This window comes from Lupinus angustifolius, unplaced genomic scaffold (genome assembly GCF_001865875.1).
Source record: "Lupinus angustifolius cultivar Tanjil unplaced genomic scaffold, LupAngTanjil_v1.0 Scaffold_143_31, whole genome shotgun sequence".
NCBI classification, from domain to species: domain Eukaryota; kingdom Viridiplantae; phylum Streptophyta; class Magnoliopsida; order Fabales; family Fabaceae; genus Lupinus; species Lupinus angustifolius.
In genome coordinates this window covers 1-12,443 of record NW_017725489.1, presented here as the reverse complement: position 1 = coordinate 12,443, position 12,443 = coordinate 1, and the positions used below count along the sequence as shown (strand labels likewise).

The following is a 12,443-nucleotide window of genomic DNA, read 5'->3' as shown; positions in this document are numbered from 1 at the left end:
ACTAAATATTATTTTTCATTAATGTATTGATTACAAAGATGAGAGGAATACCCCTTTATATATAACAACAACTAAAATAGAAAACAAAACTATTAATCAGATAATCGATTATCGCACACAAGTTCACAAAAACAAACTGATATAAGTAACTAGTTAATTGATTAACTACAGTGTAGTACAAAATATATCTTCTTAATAAAGAAGGTGAAAATATATTCTTAATAGTACACAATATTAGTCAAAGTAGAAATTAAAGTGTCCCAAAAAATTAGTGGGAAAAATCTTAGAAGTAAATAAGTTATATAGTTACTCTAATTTAAAAATCTATTATATAGTGGTTGGTTCTGCTAAATTCAAGAGTGTGGTAGTGAATTTGTTTTGAATAATTATCCATAAGATGATAAAATACTGTTAATAGAACCATTTTTTATTTATTTGAGTCAATTAGTCTAGGAATTGGAAATGTAGTTCATGTTAAAGCTGCACTGAATGTTGCTGCCAGCGTGATAAAGGAAGGGAAAATAAACATAAACACGGAACAGAAGGGAGAGTACATAGTTAAGGAACAAATATATATCCAATAAACGAAAGAAAGAAAGAAAGAAAAAAAAGCATAAATGATGGATCCCATAACGTTCGGAATAATAGTGGGCATTATAATCCTCTTCCTAGTAATAGTTTGCTATATAACCATTGAAGGCACTTGCAAATCACGCTCCTAGACCAACAGCATCCGAGAATAAACAAAAGATCATGAGTTTGATTCCCACTTGTTGGGGGTTGGGAGTACCAACTCACCCAGAAGATTTGTTTCTTATACATACAGTTAGTGCATAGCAGTACCAAAAAAATCAAGCTCCTAGTCAAATAATCCTACATCAAATTCCAATTCCATCATGGATTTGTTTAGAAAACCTTTTAATTCTGCACTGCTTCTTTTATCTGCTTTAGTTCTTGTTGGGTTCTGTTTGGATCTGGGTTTTTCCTACTCTCACTCTCACTCTCACTCCCATGACCATAACCATCATCAGTGTGGAGGACATGGCCATGCTCATGCCCATCAGCACCACCATCATCATAGTGATGATGCCAAGGAGAGAACATTGCTTCCTGAAGAGTTAGCTGAGGAGGAGGATTTTAAATTATATGGGTTTGGTTATCCCCGTGACCATGATCATCATCATTATAGCGAGGATAAAGAACTATCTGGTTTAGGTATTTTATTTTTTTGGTTATTGATTTCTTAGTATGTTTTGTTAAGAGTCACGCATTTTATAAATGTTCATTTCAAACCTATGAGATTGGTAAGGAATTGATTAGAGGGTTTTATTTTTGTGTTTGAATTGGATTGTTTTGTATTCGAAATCGCTTATAATCAAAATATCACTGAGAACTTTGGGAAAAAAGTGATTTTCCCTAAGAGAATGTTTAAGTGGATAGGGATTCTTAGATGGTAAGAGATGCCGTTGGAACCAAAATGTTTCACCTTTTGACCTCATGTCTTGTTTTGTTTATAAAATACAGCAAACATAGTATAACTCATATTATATTTTAACACGCCTACCAAATGCTAAAACAATAATAATTGAAATGGTTCTGTAGCTGAAATAGGATTGTGAGTGCCAAGCATGCCAAGTAATTTTATAGACAGAAGAGCAGAATGTTGTTGGGATGTTAATTTGTAAAGGAGCTCACCTGAGTTTATTTGCTTGGTGAGCTTATCATTATAAACTTGAAATTGTGAAGTCCTGTATCTAATGCATGTTTTCTGAGTAGCTTCAAATGTTATGTTACTTGTTTTTTATTGTAGCCCTTTGGTTGAATGCGTTGGGCTGTTCATTTCTGGTGAGCATGGCTTCCCTTATTTGCCTGATTATCCTGCAATTAATTTTTGGTAAGTAAATATAAATTGTTCATTTCTCGATGTGATTATTCAATGTGAATACATTGAATTATCATCTATTTCAGTACAAGGGAAACCATCGAAGGGGGTTGTTGATTCACTGGCTTTATTTGGGGTCAGGTTTCTTCTAGTATTCTTATTCAGTATTTTAAATTCTTCTTTTGGCCGCATCTCTTTCACTCTGTTTATCATTAAGATTGCTAGTGTTGTCGCACCTGTTTTTTCATTAAGATTGCATTACTTTCGATTAAAGTTCATTTTAAAATAAATCAACAAATAGAACCTGAGTTCAGTTAAAAAGGGGTCTGAATTACTATAAGGGTCAGATAATTGATAGTTTTTTAGTTTAAGTGAAGACAAACATAAAATTACATTCTGCTCAAAATCTGTTACTGCCTGTGGGCAACACTATTTGGCTGTGTGCAATGTCTGCTGTTATTACAAACATGGAGAAATATCAAAATTATTAAGGACAAGACTTAGCATCTCTATTTTGATGAATATAGTGATCTTCGTACTTCTTCGTATATGGGACTTTTGGCTATTTCAGAGAGGCTTTTTTGTTATACATGCAGAGACTAACAAGCTTTGCTTAGCTGGATGCACTTTTCTTGTCTGCTAGTTTTTTAGTTTTTTAATTTATCCTATGAATATCACAAAATTATTATGGCGTCATCCGATCCATGTACCCGACCCCACCTAGTGGGATTAAGGCTTGGGTGTTCTTGTTGTACTACTTTCCTTCTCTTTTAAAACATTTCTTATTCTATCTAAAGAAAATTCCAAATATGCTATAGCAATCCATAAAAGTAATGTCTTGGAAGGTTTAGCATGCCGTGTTTACGGTAAATTCTTTTTCCCTCCTTTTACCTTGACATGATTCATTGTGTTGCTACATTTGGTCATTGATTTAAAAGGAGCTTTATAGCCCATTTCATTTTCTCTCTTTTTTCATTTTGATTGCACTGGCTACCTCTACCTCATTAATTGCCTCCAAACTAAGTTTGTCCCATCACAGTTCTCATTATCCCGAAGAATTTGCTGTGTCATGCCTTCCAATTTTAAATTTTTTGATACTTAGTTTCTTACTTAATTGCCTACCATGTTAAAGGACCTCTTAGCATGTTATGTTAAAGTACCGACGATGACATTTCTTCTAAAATCTAAACTGTTCTTTCTGAATGCATGAAACAAGGCTGCTTTATGATATAGATTCTTGTCTATTTGAAAATTGGAAACAAATATTTGCTGTTCTGACACTTTTGAGTTGTTTTTCTATTAAAATCTTGAACAGAATTTGGTAAAATCTGTGTAGCTCATAATGCTGGCATGCTGCTAACTTGGAAAATTTACTAAGTTACTTTCTGCCCATAACATATTTATATATCTTTACTTTCTTGCTTCTTTTATTTATGTTTCACATTTTTTATCCTTTGTCATTGACCACACCTTTTGCAGGCAGGAGCTATGCTGGGGGATGCTTTTCTTCACCAATTACCACATGCTTTCGGTATGACAAGCCACCAGAACCTGTCTTCATTACAGTTCATGCCTATTTAATTAATTCTGTTAGCAACTTCTCCTGCTTTATGTTTGTAGTGTGCACATTTCTCTTCTTTTTTTATAAAAAATTTGTGTCGATCTTAGATTGTTGACTGTCATTTTCTTCACTATTTTTTTCAAAATATAAAAAACCTGACATTTATCAGTCAATCCTACAATGAAGCATACGTGAGTTGTTCGTGAGACAGAAGGATTAAAATTAGGGTCGGGTACTTGATGATTATTTTACTTGACCAACCAGTTTGAAATCTGCAATGATTAAGAGATTTTTTGCGCTTCAGTCACATTTAGTTGTAGTTGATCCTTCTCTTTTTCCTCCAAAAATGATGGGAGAATTCCCATTTTCTCTGTTACTCATTTTCTTAAGGGTTTAGTGTGTATTGAGAAGCAAGTTTCTGTTGCTGATTTATCAGAGATCGGACAACCTTGCTGTATTCTTGATTGAGTTGATTCTCTCTATTTCCTTGTTTTCTTCTTTTTATGTTATGAAGGGATGTCTTATCCTTAGCCGAATTTTATTGTCCCCACTTTTCTTTCCAATAATATTTCTTTTTCTATTAAAAAATGTGTTATTTTGTGTATGTAAATATGGTTCTCTTTTAACTTTTACTACAGGTGGCGAACACTTTCATTCTCATGATAACTATGCAGATCATGACCATGGTGCTGGTTATGGACATGGGCATTCACATTCTTTATCAGATCTTTCTATAGGAATGTCCATCGTAGGTTAGTAGTAATATGCTTGATGTTTCTTATCGACGGCTGGTTATTAACTTTGCACATATATGTTGAATTATTGGCTTTTCTTGTATTGATTAATTGCATGAAATATGTTTATATATTAATTTGGGGTGAGGTTTGATGTAGTGGTAAAGTTGCTTGCCTTGTGATCTTGGAGGTCATGCGTTCAAATTCTGGAAACAATCTTTTTGTTTGTAAGGATAAGACTATATACATCTATCCTTTCCTTTTTAGACGTCACTATATGAGAGTCTCGTGCACTGGCCCCTCTAAGTTAATGGATTAATTTTGTTCAGTTAAATTGAGTGTGTTAGCCTGGGATAAAGAGATTATTTTGTTATTTTGTTTGCCAAGTTTGGATAAAAAATTCTTTCTTTCTTGAAGAGTAGACAGTGGTGATCATCTCTGTGTGTGTGGAGTATTAGGAAAATTCTTTATTATAGAAAACTTTAATTGGGGGGAGAAACTTTATATACTTAAAAATACATATTACATACTAAAAATGATGAATATTATTATCATATATAGTCAAGATATTTCATGTCAAATCATCAATAAAATATACAAAATACTAGAGCGGAAGCGTACCTTATTATATTCATAGAGAATACGATGAAAGAACTTTATATCATCCTTAGCATCATGTATCCATCAACTTCCAATTGTAGACTACCCTTAGTCTTTAGTTCCTTTTCCAATGGGATGAAGAGAATAGAGTTGATTTTGTTGTAGTTCTTGTTGTGTTATATGTTGTCTACAATTGAGGACCATAACCATATTTATAAGACAAACATTCCCTTTCATTAAAGGTGATGTCTTTTCAATTTTCTTATATCTTATTTCTTATTTTTGTCCATCGTAAAATTAGAAATAAGACTTTAGGTAACTACACAATAATTTCCATGACAATTATGTCTATAATCATACACCTTACTTGAAGTAGATCACTTTAGTATGGCTACTTAAAATAATGACTTTAAACTTATATGTGTGACCCAAAATTCTTTACACATCTGTGTCTTATGCATTTTTATCACTTTCTATTTCCAATTCTTCTAAATCAAATAGAAGTCAAGTACCAATCATGATTACTTTGTTTCCAATTACCCTAGTCACACAGGTACATGCCTATTTCTATTAGAGCACGTTGGTTTAGGAGAAATTTTGGCAAATATCAAAAGAAATAATGGTCCATGTTTTATAGTAGAGCCTATAAATGAGCAAATATTGCCACACCGATATATATTAAGAATAGGTTTGTAAGAATGAGATTGCAACTAAGAGAGGGTGAATTAGTTGATTTAAAATTATGGTTACTTTTTCTGCAAAAAGTAAGAGTTAACGTGCAGCGGATAATATTGCATAAAATAAACAAGAATAAATCAAAGAGGTAAGAAAGAAGAGAGTAAGTACACAAGGATTTTATACTGGTTCACCTTCTTGTCCACCAAGGCTACATCCAGTACTCTTGCAGCACAAGAGATTTTCCACTAAATATTATGAGTTGTAATTACAATATCTCACCCCGAGATCTCTATGTACCTTACACACTTACTAATACTTATACCTTTGGAAAACACATTTTCAAGTAACTCTATCCCCTTTCTATTCACACCCTGTGAAAGAAAGTTATTACAGTGAATGAAGAATTTGAATGATGGCTTTGAATTGCCTTTACAAGTATGAAATATAATAACACTTGCAATCCAATCAACTCTTTTGTATACTTAGTAATAATGCTCTTTGAGTTTATAAAACTTTGAAACACTTCTAAGCAACTTCAAAAAATAACTTTTGAAAGTTTAAGTGCTAGTTGCAAAAGGTGTAGAGAAATAACTTCAGAATAAGTTTAAGAGCTTTTGGAAATTTTAGAAGAGTTGTGTATATGTTGTGTGTTAGTGTTGTGAGAGTTAGAGTCTTTATATAGACTTTCCAAACACCCACGATGCCTTTTCTGAAAGTGTAAGAGTTGTTTGAAATGAAGAGATTTCGTTTGGAGTGAAAACATTTCATTTTGAAATCTGAAATCTCATGCAACAGTCTTCAGTAATCGATTACTGATAGTGGGTAATCGATTACCCAAACTCTCTTTTTACTGTTCTTTTTAAAAACGAATTAGAGTAATCGATTACACTATTTGGGTAATCGGTTACTCAACTTTTGTAAAACTGGTAATCTGTTACTCAAAGACAATAATGGATTACTCTGAACAGTTTAAAGTTGGATAACTCTTTTTCTCACACTTGTAACTTGTTACTTAGATGAAGTAACCCGTTACACACTATTTTGAAAAAAAATTGAGTATTTTTAAAGTGTTTCATTTTTCTTTAAAAATTTACTACTTTGTATATTTAAGAGTTTTAGGATAGAAGTACCTATAGAGACTTAATCTAATTTTCTTGAAGCTTTAATCTTCTTTGTCTTCATAAGTATTCTTCATTTTCTTCTTTTTGGTTGATTTTGGTGTCTTCATCAAAACCTTGTCAATATCAGGAGCAAAGATATTCTTCACAAGGTTAACTCTCAAGCTTAGTGTATGGTATTATGCATGAGTTATGTATCTTTTTTATTAAATTTTCAGTTATATATGCGTGTTTGTGTGGTGTGTGTTAGTTTCCTAGAATTTTCAGATTTGGCTTGTACCATATTTAGAATTTGATGCCCCCATGCTGTATCTCATGCTAGTGTCTGTGCTTCATGTATGTCTCTTACAACTATTTTACTTCACAACTTCAAGGATACTAGCTCGTCATCTCAGTTGAAAGTTCTTGCCTTTAGGATTGGTTCGCTTTGCTTGTGATGTGTTGTTCATACAACTCCCCTTGGATGCAATATCCCTTTTTTTTTTACTATTTTTTATTGTTAGGTTGAATTTTTTCTTGTGGAAGGGTAAATATTTGGGTCTTTTTACTAGTGGTCAACATTTGATAAAACTTAAACAGTTACTACCATGCACATATAAATTTTGTTGTAATATGGGGAGATTCTTGTTATTGTTAGAAGATCTGTTTTTTATTTATAGTATTAATTAGGATATTTGTAAATACTAAAGTATTAATCAGGAGATATGTCCAAATTATTTATTTCTTTAATTAAGATTAGTCTTAGCCTATAAATTGTAATTACTTATTACTATTTAATTAACAAGGAATTAGATTATTCTCATTTCTTCAAGTTGGTATCAGAGTCAAAGTCCAACTTTTTTCCGATTGTCATGAGCTAAAAAGATAATCTTTAGTTATGGGTCAAAGGTAACCTTTCGCCTGGTCCAACATGCTTATGTGGAGGGGGCATGTTGGAAAGTAAGTCCAACATCGCCTACCTTATTGTCTCGGAAATTGTTTAAATAGCTGTTGGGTTACTCCTCTCATAACCAATTGGTTTTGAGATAAAACTTTAACAATAGGTAACTCAGTCATAGCTTCCTTCAACTTTTCAAAGGCAGTTTTGACTTCTTCTAACTAACTAAAAGCATCCTTTCTGACCAGATCAGTGAGAAGTCTAGCTATTCTACCATAATTCTTCACAAATTTCCTATAATACCGTGTGAGCTCTAAAAGCCCTCTTAATTCGTTGATACTTGTAGGTAGAGGCCAAGATTTCATATCCTCTACCATAGAGACATTAGTAGATACCCCACCTTCTGATATAACATGCCCTAGGTATTCAATACTGGCCTGATCAAAACTGCATTTTTTAGGATTAGCTTTGAGGGAATTAAATATTAATAAGGCTAGAATTGTCCCCAGATGTTGGCCATGAGAGGTTAAATCAGAGTTGTATACCAAAATGTCATCAAAGAACATTAAGGTGAAATATTTCAGCTCAAGCGATTTTGATCATATTTCAGCTTAAAGAACATTAAGGCTAGACTTTCTTTGTGCATATTTCAGCTCATGCGAGAACTATCTCGCCCAAGCAAGAAAACCCATTTTCTCTAGACACTTCTCGCTCAAGCGAGAAAAGCTTGAAACTTAGTTCATTTTTTTTTCTCAATGAAAAGTTTTTTCATTTATAACACATGTTTTTAAGCCTTGAATTTAACAATTATCATATACATATAATTCTTAGAACATTTATTCGAGCAATATTAAACAGGAATAATCATGACATCTTCATACATAAACATAACCTAACATAATTCGGTATAAGAAATATTATTGTACTTAATCCATGAAAGTGTGCATGTCAAGAGGAACACTTTGAAAAGCTCTCCTTGAATGTCATGGTTTTGATGAGGACAACTTGTGCCTAAAAGAGCTTGAAGATCACCAACAAATCAACGTGCTTAAGTCTTTATTTGGTACTAGGCTTAGACTAGATTCTAGTTTAAGTTGAGTCGAAGGCTTAGGGCACCTAATACATGTCTCATATGCATATATCTTTTAAATCATTTCATCCATGAGATATGTCATTCATAATATGTTCATGCATTACATAAATACATGTATATGTGCATTCAAGGCATAAACTAAGTGTTAAACATGTATCATCTAAGTGCATAACGTATTTGATATTTTGTATTTAAAAATACACTTTTAATTGTTGTTAATCGATTAACCAAATCCTTTAATCGATTAACCCAACTGCTTTGAAATTATCTGGGGTTCTGGACTGATTCTTTATAAACTGCGTTTTCAGAATTAATCTCATAAGTTGCATGTTGCATTTATTAGAGAGTTAGAGCATTCTACGTGTTAATTGTTGCATCTATTTGTTAAGTGCATTAGTGAGTTTAGAAATGAGAGATTCCTTGCTTTAGGATTGAGTGCATTTCATGTTATAATTTCTCATGTTTTCCCTCACATGTTCATGCATATTTTGATGCGTTTTTCATGAAGTTTATGATTCTGTAACTTCTGTTTTCATAACTAATACTTGTCATTTCACATGAGTTTGTGTTAGATGTGCATTAGAGTAAAGCCTTCTTGTTATATTTGAGCTTAGGAATAGCTTAATTTTACTCTTGTAATTCTTGAATAAATTGTTGTAAAGGGAATCTCTTGGTGTCGTATCACCAGTAGAGATTGTGTGTTTCTTCATAGCTTAGAGTGTAAGAAAAGGAAAGAACGAGAGATTCTTTGGCTGGGGCTACGCCGAAAGAAACGTTTTCTTTATCGGTAGGAAGGGAGTCAAACCATTGGATAGTTTCTTTGATTTCTTGTCATTTGCTAAGTGTTGTAATTGGATAATGTGTTTGTAAATTACATTGATTCGATTATAGTGAAGGAAATCTCCCAAGTCAGCCGGGAGGCCTGGATGTAGTTTGCAGTGGACAGCAAACGAACCAGGATAAAAATTCGCGTTGCAGGATTTGTTTTCTCTCTCTCTCTTTGCTGTTTTTCAATCGATTAATTTGTATATTGGATTCAAATTGATACATTCTGTTCATATGCTACTGGATGCTATTCTGATATACAATCTGTAAGCTCTGTATTCGTTCCGTTATCGGTTAACTGTTCTGCAATTAATCATTTTCTGTAATAGCTTACTGTTTGTGTTTAATCGATTAAAATTGTGGTGTTAATCGATTATCCTGTTTCTGTTAATCGATTAAAATTGTTTCTGTTAATTGATTAAAACTGTTTTGTGTTAATCGATTAGGATTGTTCAATTAATCGATTATCGTCCTTCTTTAATCGATTAAATAGGGGTGATTCAACATTAAGTGTAGAATTTTTAAAAGTGGTAGTTCTAACCGCGACACCTATTCAACCCTCCCTTCTAGGTGTATTGTAACCACTGATACCTAACAAGTGGTAAACCACTGATACCTAACAATCCAAACAAAATAGACAATTGATTAAGTACAAGCTTTCTTAATACCCAAGACAACTCCAAACTTGTGAGGGAGTTTGGAGGTCCTGAAGCATATTGGGACACCATTGTGTCACGATGTTTTCTCCCTCACCTGAGTGTGTCGTACAGATTGTTTACTCGATTCCAGGTGAGCTTAATTCATTTGGTCTCTTCTCGAACTCTTCATCACACCAAAATCAAAATAATGCTAATTATGCCACTTTGACAATTATTATTCTTACGAAATAACATTTTACGCGAAAATAAAACTTCCGACTAAAATGAACTTAAAAGCTTTCATCCATCTAATTCAAGGATAGGTATTTCTTGAATCATCATCTATCATTGAAAGTCTTACAACACAACGACACTTTCTAAAGTAAGGTTTTAACAAAACTTGTAACGGAATTATGTCATAATCTGTGGATATACACCAAGTTAGTTCTCAAGAAAGAGAGGTGGGTCGTAAAGACAGACTTAAATACCAAGTCTTTTCTTAGACAGAACTTTTCTAGACTTGTATTTCCACTTCATTACATTTTTCCGGTAATGATAACTATTCATAAAACTTATCTTTTGCAAGTAAAACATTTTTATTAAGATTAACTTTTTTAAGTAAGATTATTAAGCTAAACTTACCATTTTAAAGTAAGTCAGCTTAAACAAAATCAATAATTTTAAATCAAGACTTTTTAGTCAATCTTTCCACTTTAAAGTAAGCTAACTTAACCAAGATCAACACTTTTAAATCATTTTTCTATCTAAGACTTCATAACACTTTAGGTTTATAAAGTCAAGACTTTTTAGGTCAATCTCCTCATTTAAAGTATGCTACTAAAGAAAACACAACTAATTTCTTGATCATCTCAACGCCTCCAAATTTTAGGATAACCTCAAGGGTTAATAGGTGTTGATTTCATAGTTATTAACTATAAATCATAAGTTAACACTTTTACTACTGTACTATCCAAAATTTCATAACACTTTAAGTTTATGATGTCAAAACTTTAATAAATCATCTTTTATCCTAAATCATTACTTTAACTTGGAAATCAAAGAATAACATATGCTAAACAACCTTTTACACATAATAATACCTTTTAAAAATTAAATTTTTTCAACAAAACTCATAAACGTTTTGAACTTTCAAGAATAGACATAAACTTTTCTTAAACACAATAAATGTTCCTTTGATGTTCAAATCATTACCTTTAAACATATTCAAATACTAACAATCATTCCCAATATTTCTAAAGCAAATAAACTCATCTAACATTGTCCAAAGATATAGATTTTCCATCTAAGAACAATGAAGAAATTTTAAGTTTTACATAAGTTAAAAACTACACAAAGGTTCATAGGATTTCATTATCATCCCCTTTAGTCATGACTTACAAAATATTTAAAAAAAACAAACATAAACTCAACTCCATGAATAACATAATAAGAGATCATGATTTTCTCATGGTGTATGTAGAGAAAAATGGAGAAGAGAAAAAGAGAAAGAATATCTTAACTTTCTTTAGGAGAATTAGTATAAAAATGAGAGGATGTGGTGAGGTATTTATAGGAGATCATCACCCTCTCTCAAATCTAAAAATTAATGAGAGGCAATCTAGTTTTAGGCTAGCTTAGGTGATGTGTCTAATGGTGGTGGAGTAAGGAAATTTGGTGAGTGATTTAGGAGATTATGGAAGCTTTGACTTTGCTTCTTTGATAAGTCATTGACCCATGATATGATTAATACTCCGACTTGATTCATGCGGCATGATTTCGCAATTGAAGTCGTACCCGATTATTAACGGGTAACTTCGTCCGGAAATATACGATCTACCGATTTAGGTTTTTTGCCCAAAACATCGAAACTTGAATTTCGGGATGAAAAATACCTAGAGATGAGTTACGAGAAAATATGTTGTATATTTTGAAGCCAACGGAGAAATCAGAATTCGATTCCGAGTTACGAAACTCAAAAACTAGGCGCAAACTCGATAAAACGACCCAAAATCGTCTTGGAAACTTTTATTCTCCAAAAATCTTGAAAAATAGGGAAATCAAGAATATTATAATACAATACTAAAACTCAACTGAGGTTTAGTCTAAAACATTACTTATTAATTTCTATAATTAATTCATTAACAACTTATTACTTAATTAAATGTGCTCGTAAAAACACGGTGTTACAATCAGCACATAATGTTTGTCTACCATAAACAAGTGTCCATTTTACCCTCAAAGTAAACATTGATTTCAACCAATCATTGTCAATTAAATTTTATTCTTTCAACATTGTAGCCTATGCATTTAAGAAATCAAGTTCATCATCATGATCATAAACACAACTACTAAAGTCACGATCAAAGCGCACTTGTGTTCCTCAAACACATGAATGAAAATGTTTTGCAACATTTTGATATATATATATATATATTTA

General features: G+C 32.2%; 1 protein-coding gene across 2 annotated transcripts; it reads left to right on the top strand.

The window, feature by feature from the left end:
* The first annotated feature begins 424 nt into the window (after positions 1 to 424).
* LOC109340113 (IAA-alanine resistance protein 1-like) lies at positions 425 to 4,665 on the top strand. 2 transcript variants are annotated; one of them, XM_019577686.1, is made up of 6 exons: positions 425 to 718; positions 860 to 1,215; positions 1,811 to 1,894; positions 1,969 to 2,018; positions 3,362 to 3,413; positions 4,082 to 4,665. In XM_019577686.1, the coding sequence occupies exons 2-6, from the start codon at positions 897 to 899 to the stop codon at positions 4,198 to 4,200; spliced, it is 624 nt and encodes a 207-aa protein (XP_019433231.1). In that variant the 5' UTR covers positions 425 to 718; positions 860 to 896; the 3' UTR covers positions 4,201 to 4,665. The 2 variants fall into 2 exon arrangements, with proteins under 2 accessions (XP_019433231.1, XP_019433230.1); XM_019577685.1 differs by having other exon boundaries at positions 435 to 709; positions 851 to 1,215.
* The last annotated feature ends 7,778 nt before the right edge of the window (positions 4,666 to 12,443 follow it).

Coding starts and splice junctions, on each gene's coding strand:
- LOC109340113 (XM_019577686.1), top strand. CDS start 897: ATGGATTTGTTTAGAAAACCTTTTAATTCTGCACTGCTTCTTTTATCT. Junction 1,895..1,968: donor TATCCTGCAATTAATTTTTG/GTAAGTAAATAT, acceptor CATCTATTTCAG/TACAAGGGAAACCATCGAAG. Junction 2,019..3,361: donor ATTCACTGGCTTTATTTGGG/GTCAGGTTTCTT, acceptor CACCTTTTGCAG/GCAGGAGCTATGCTGGGGGA.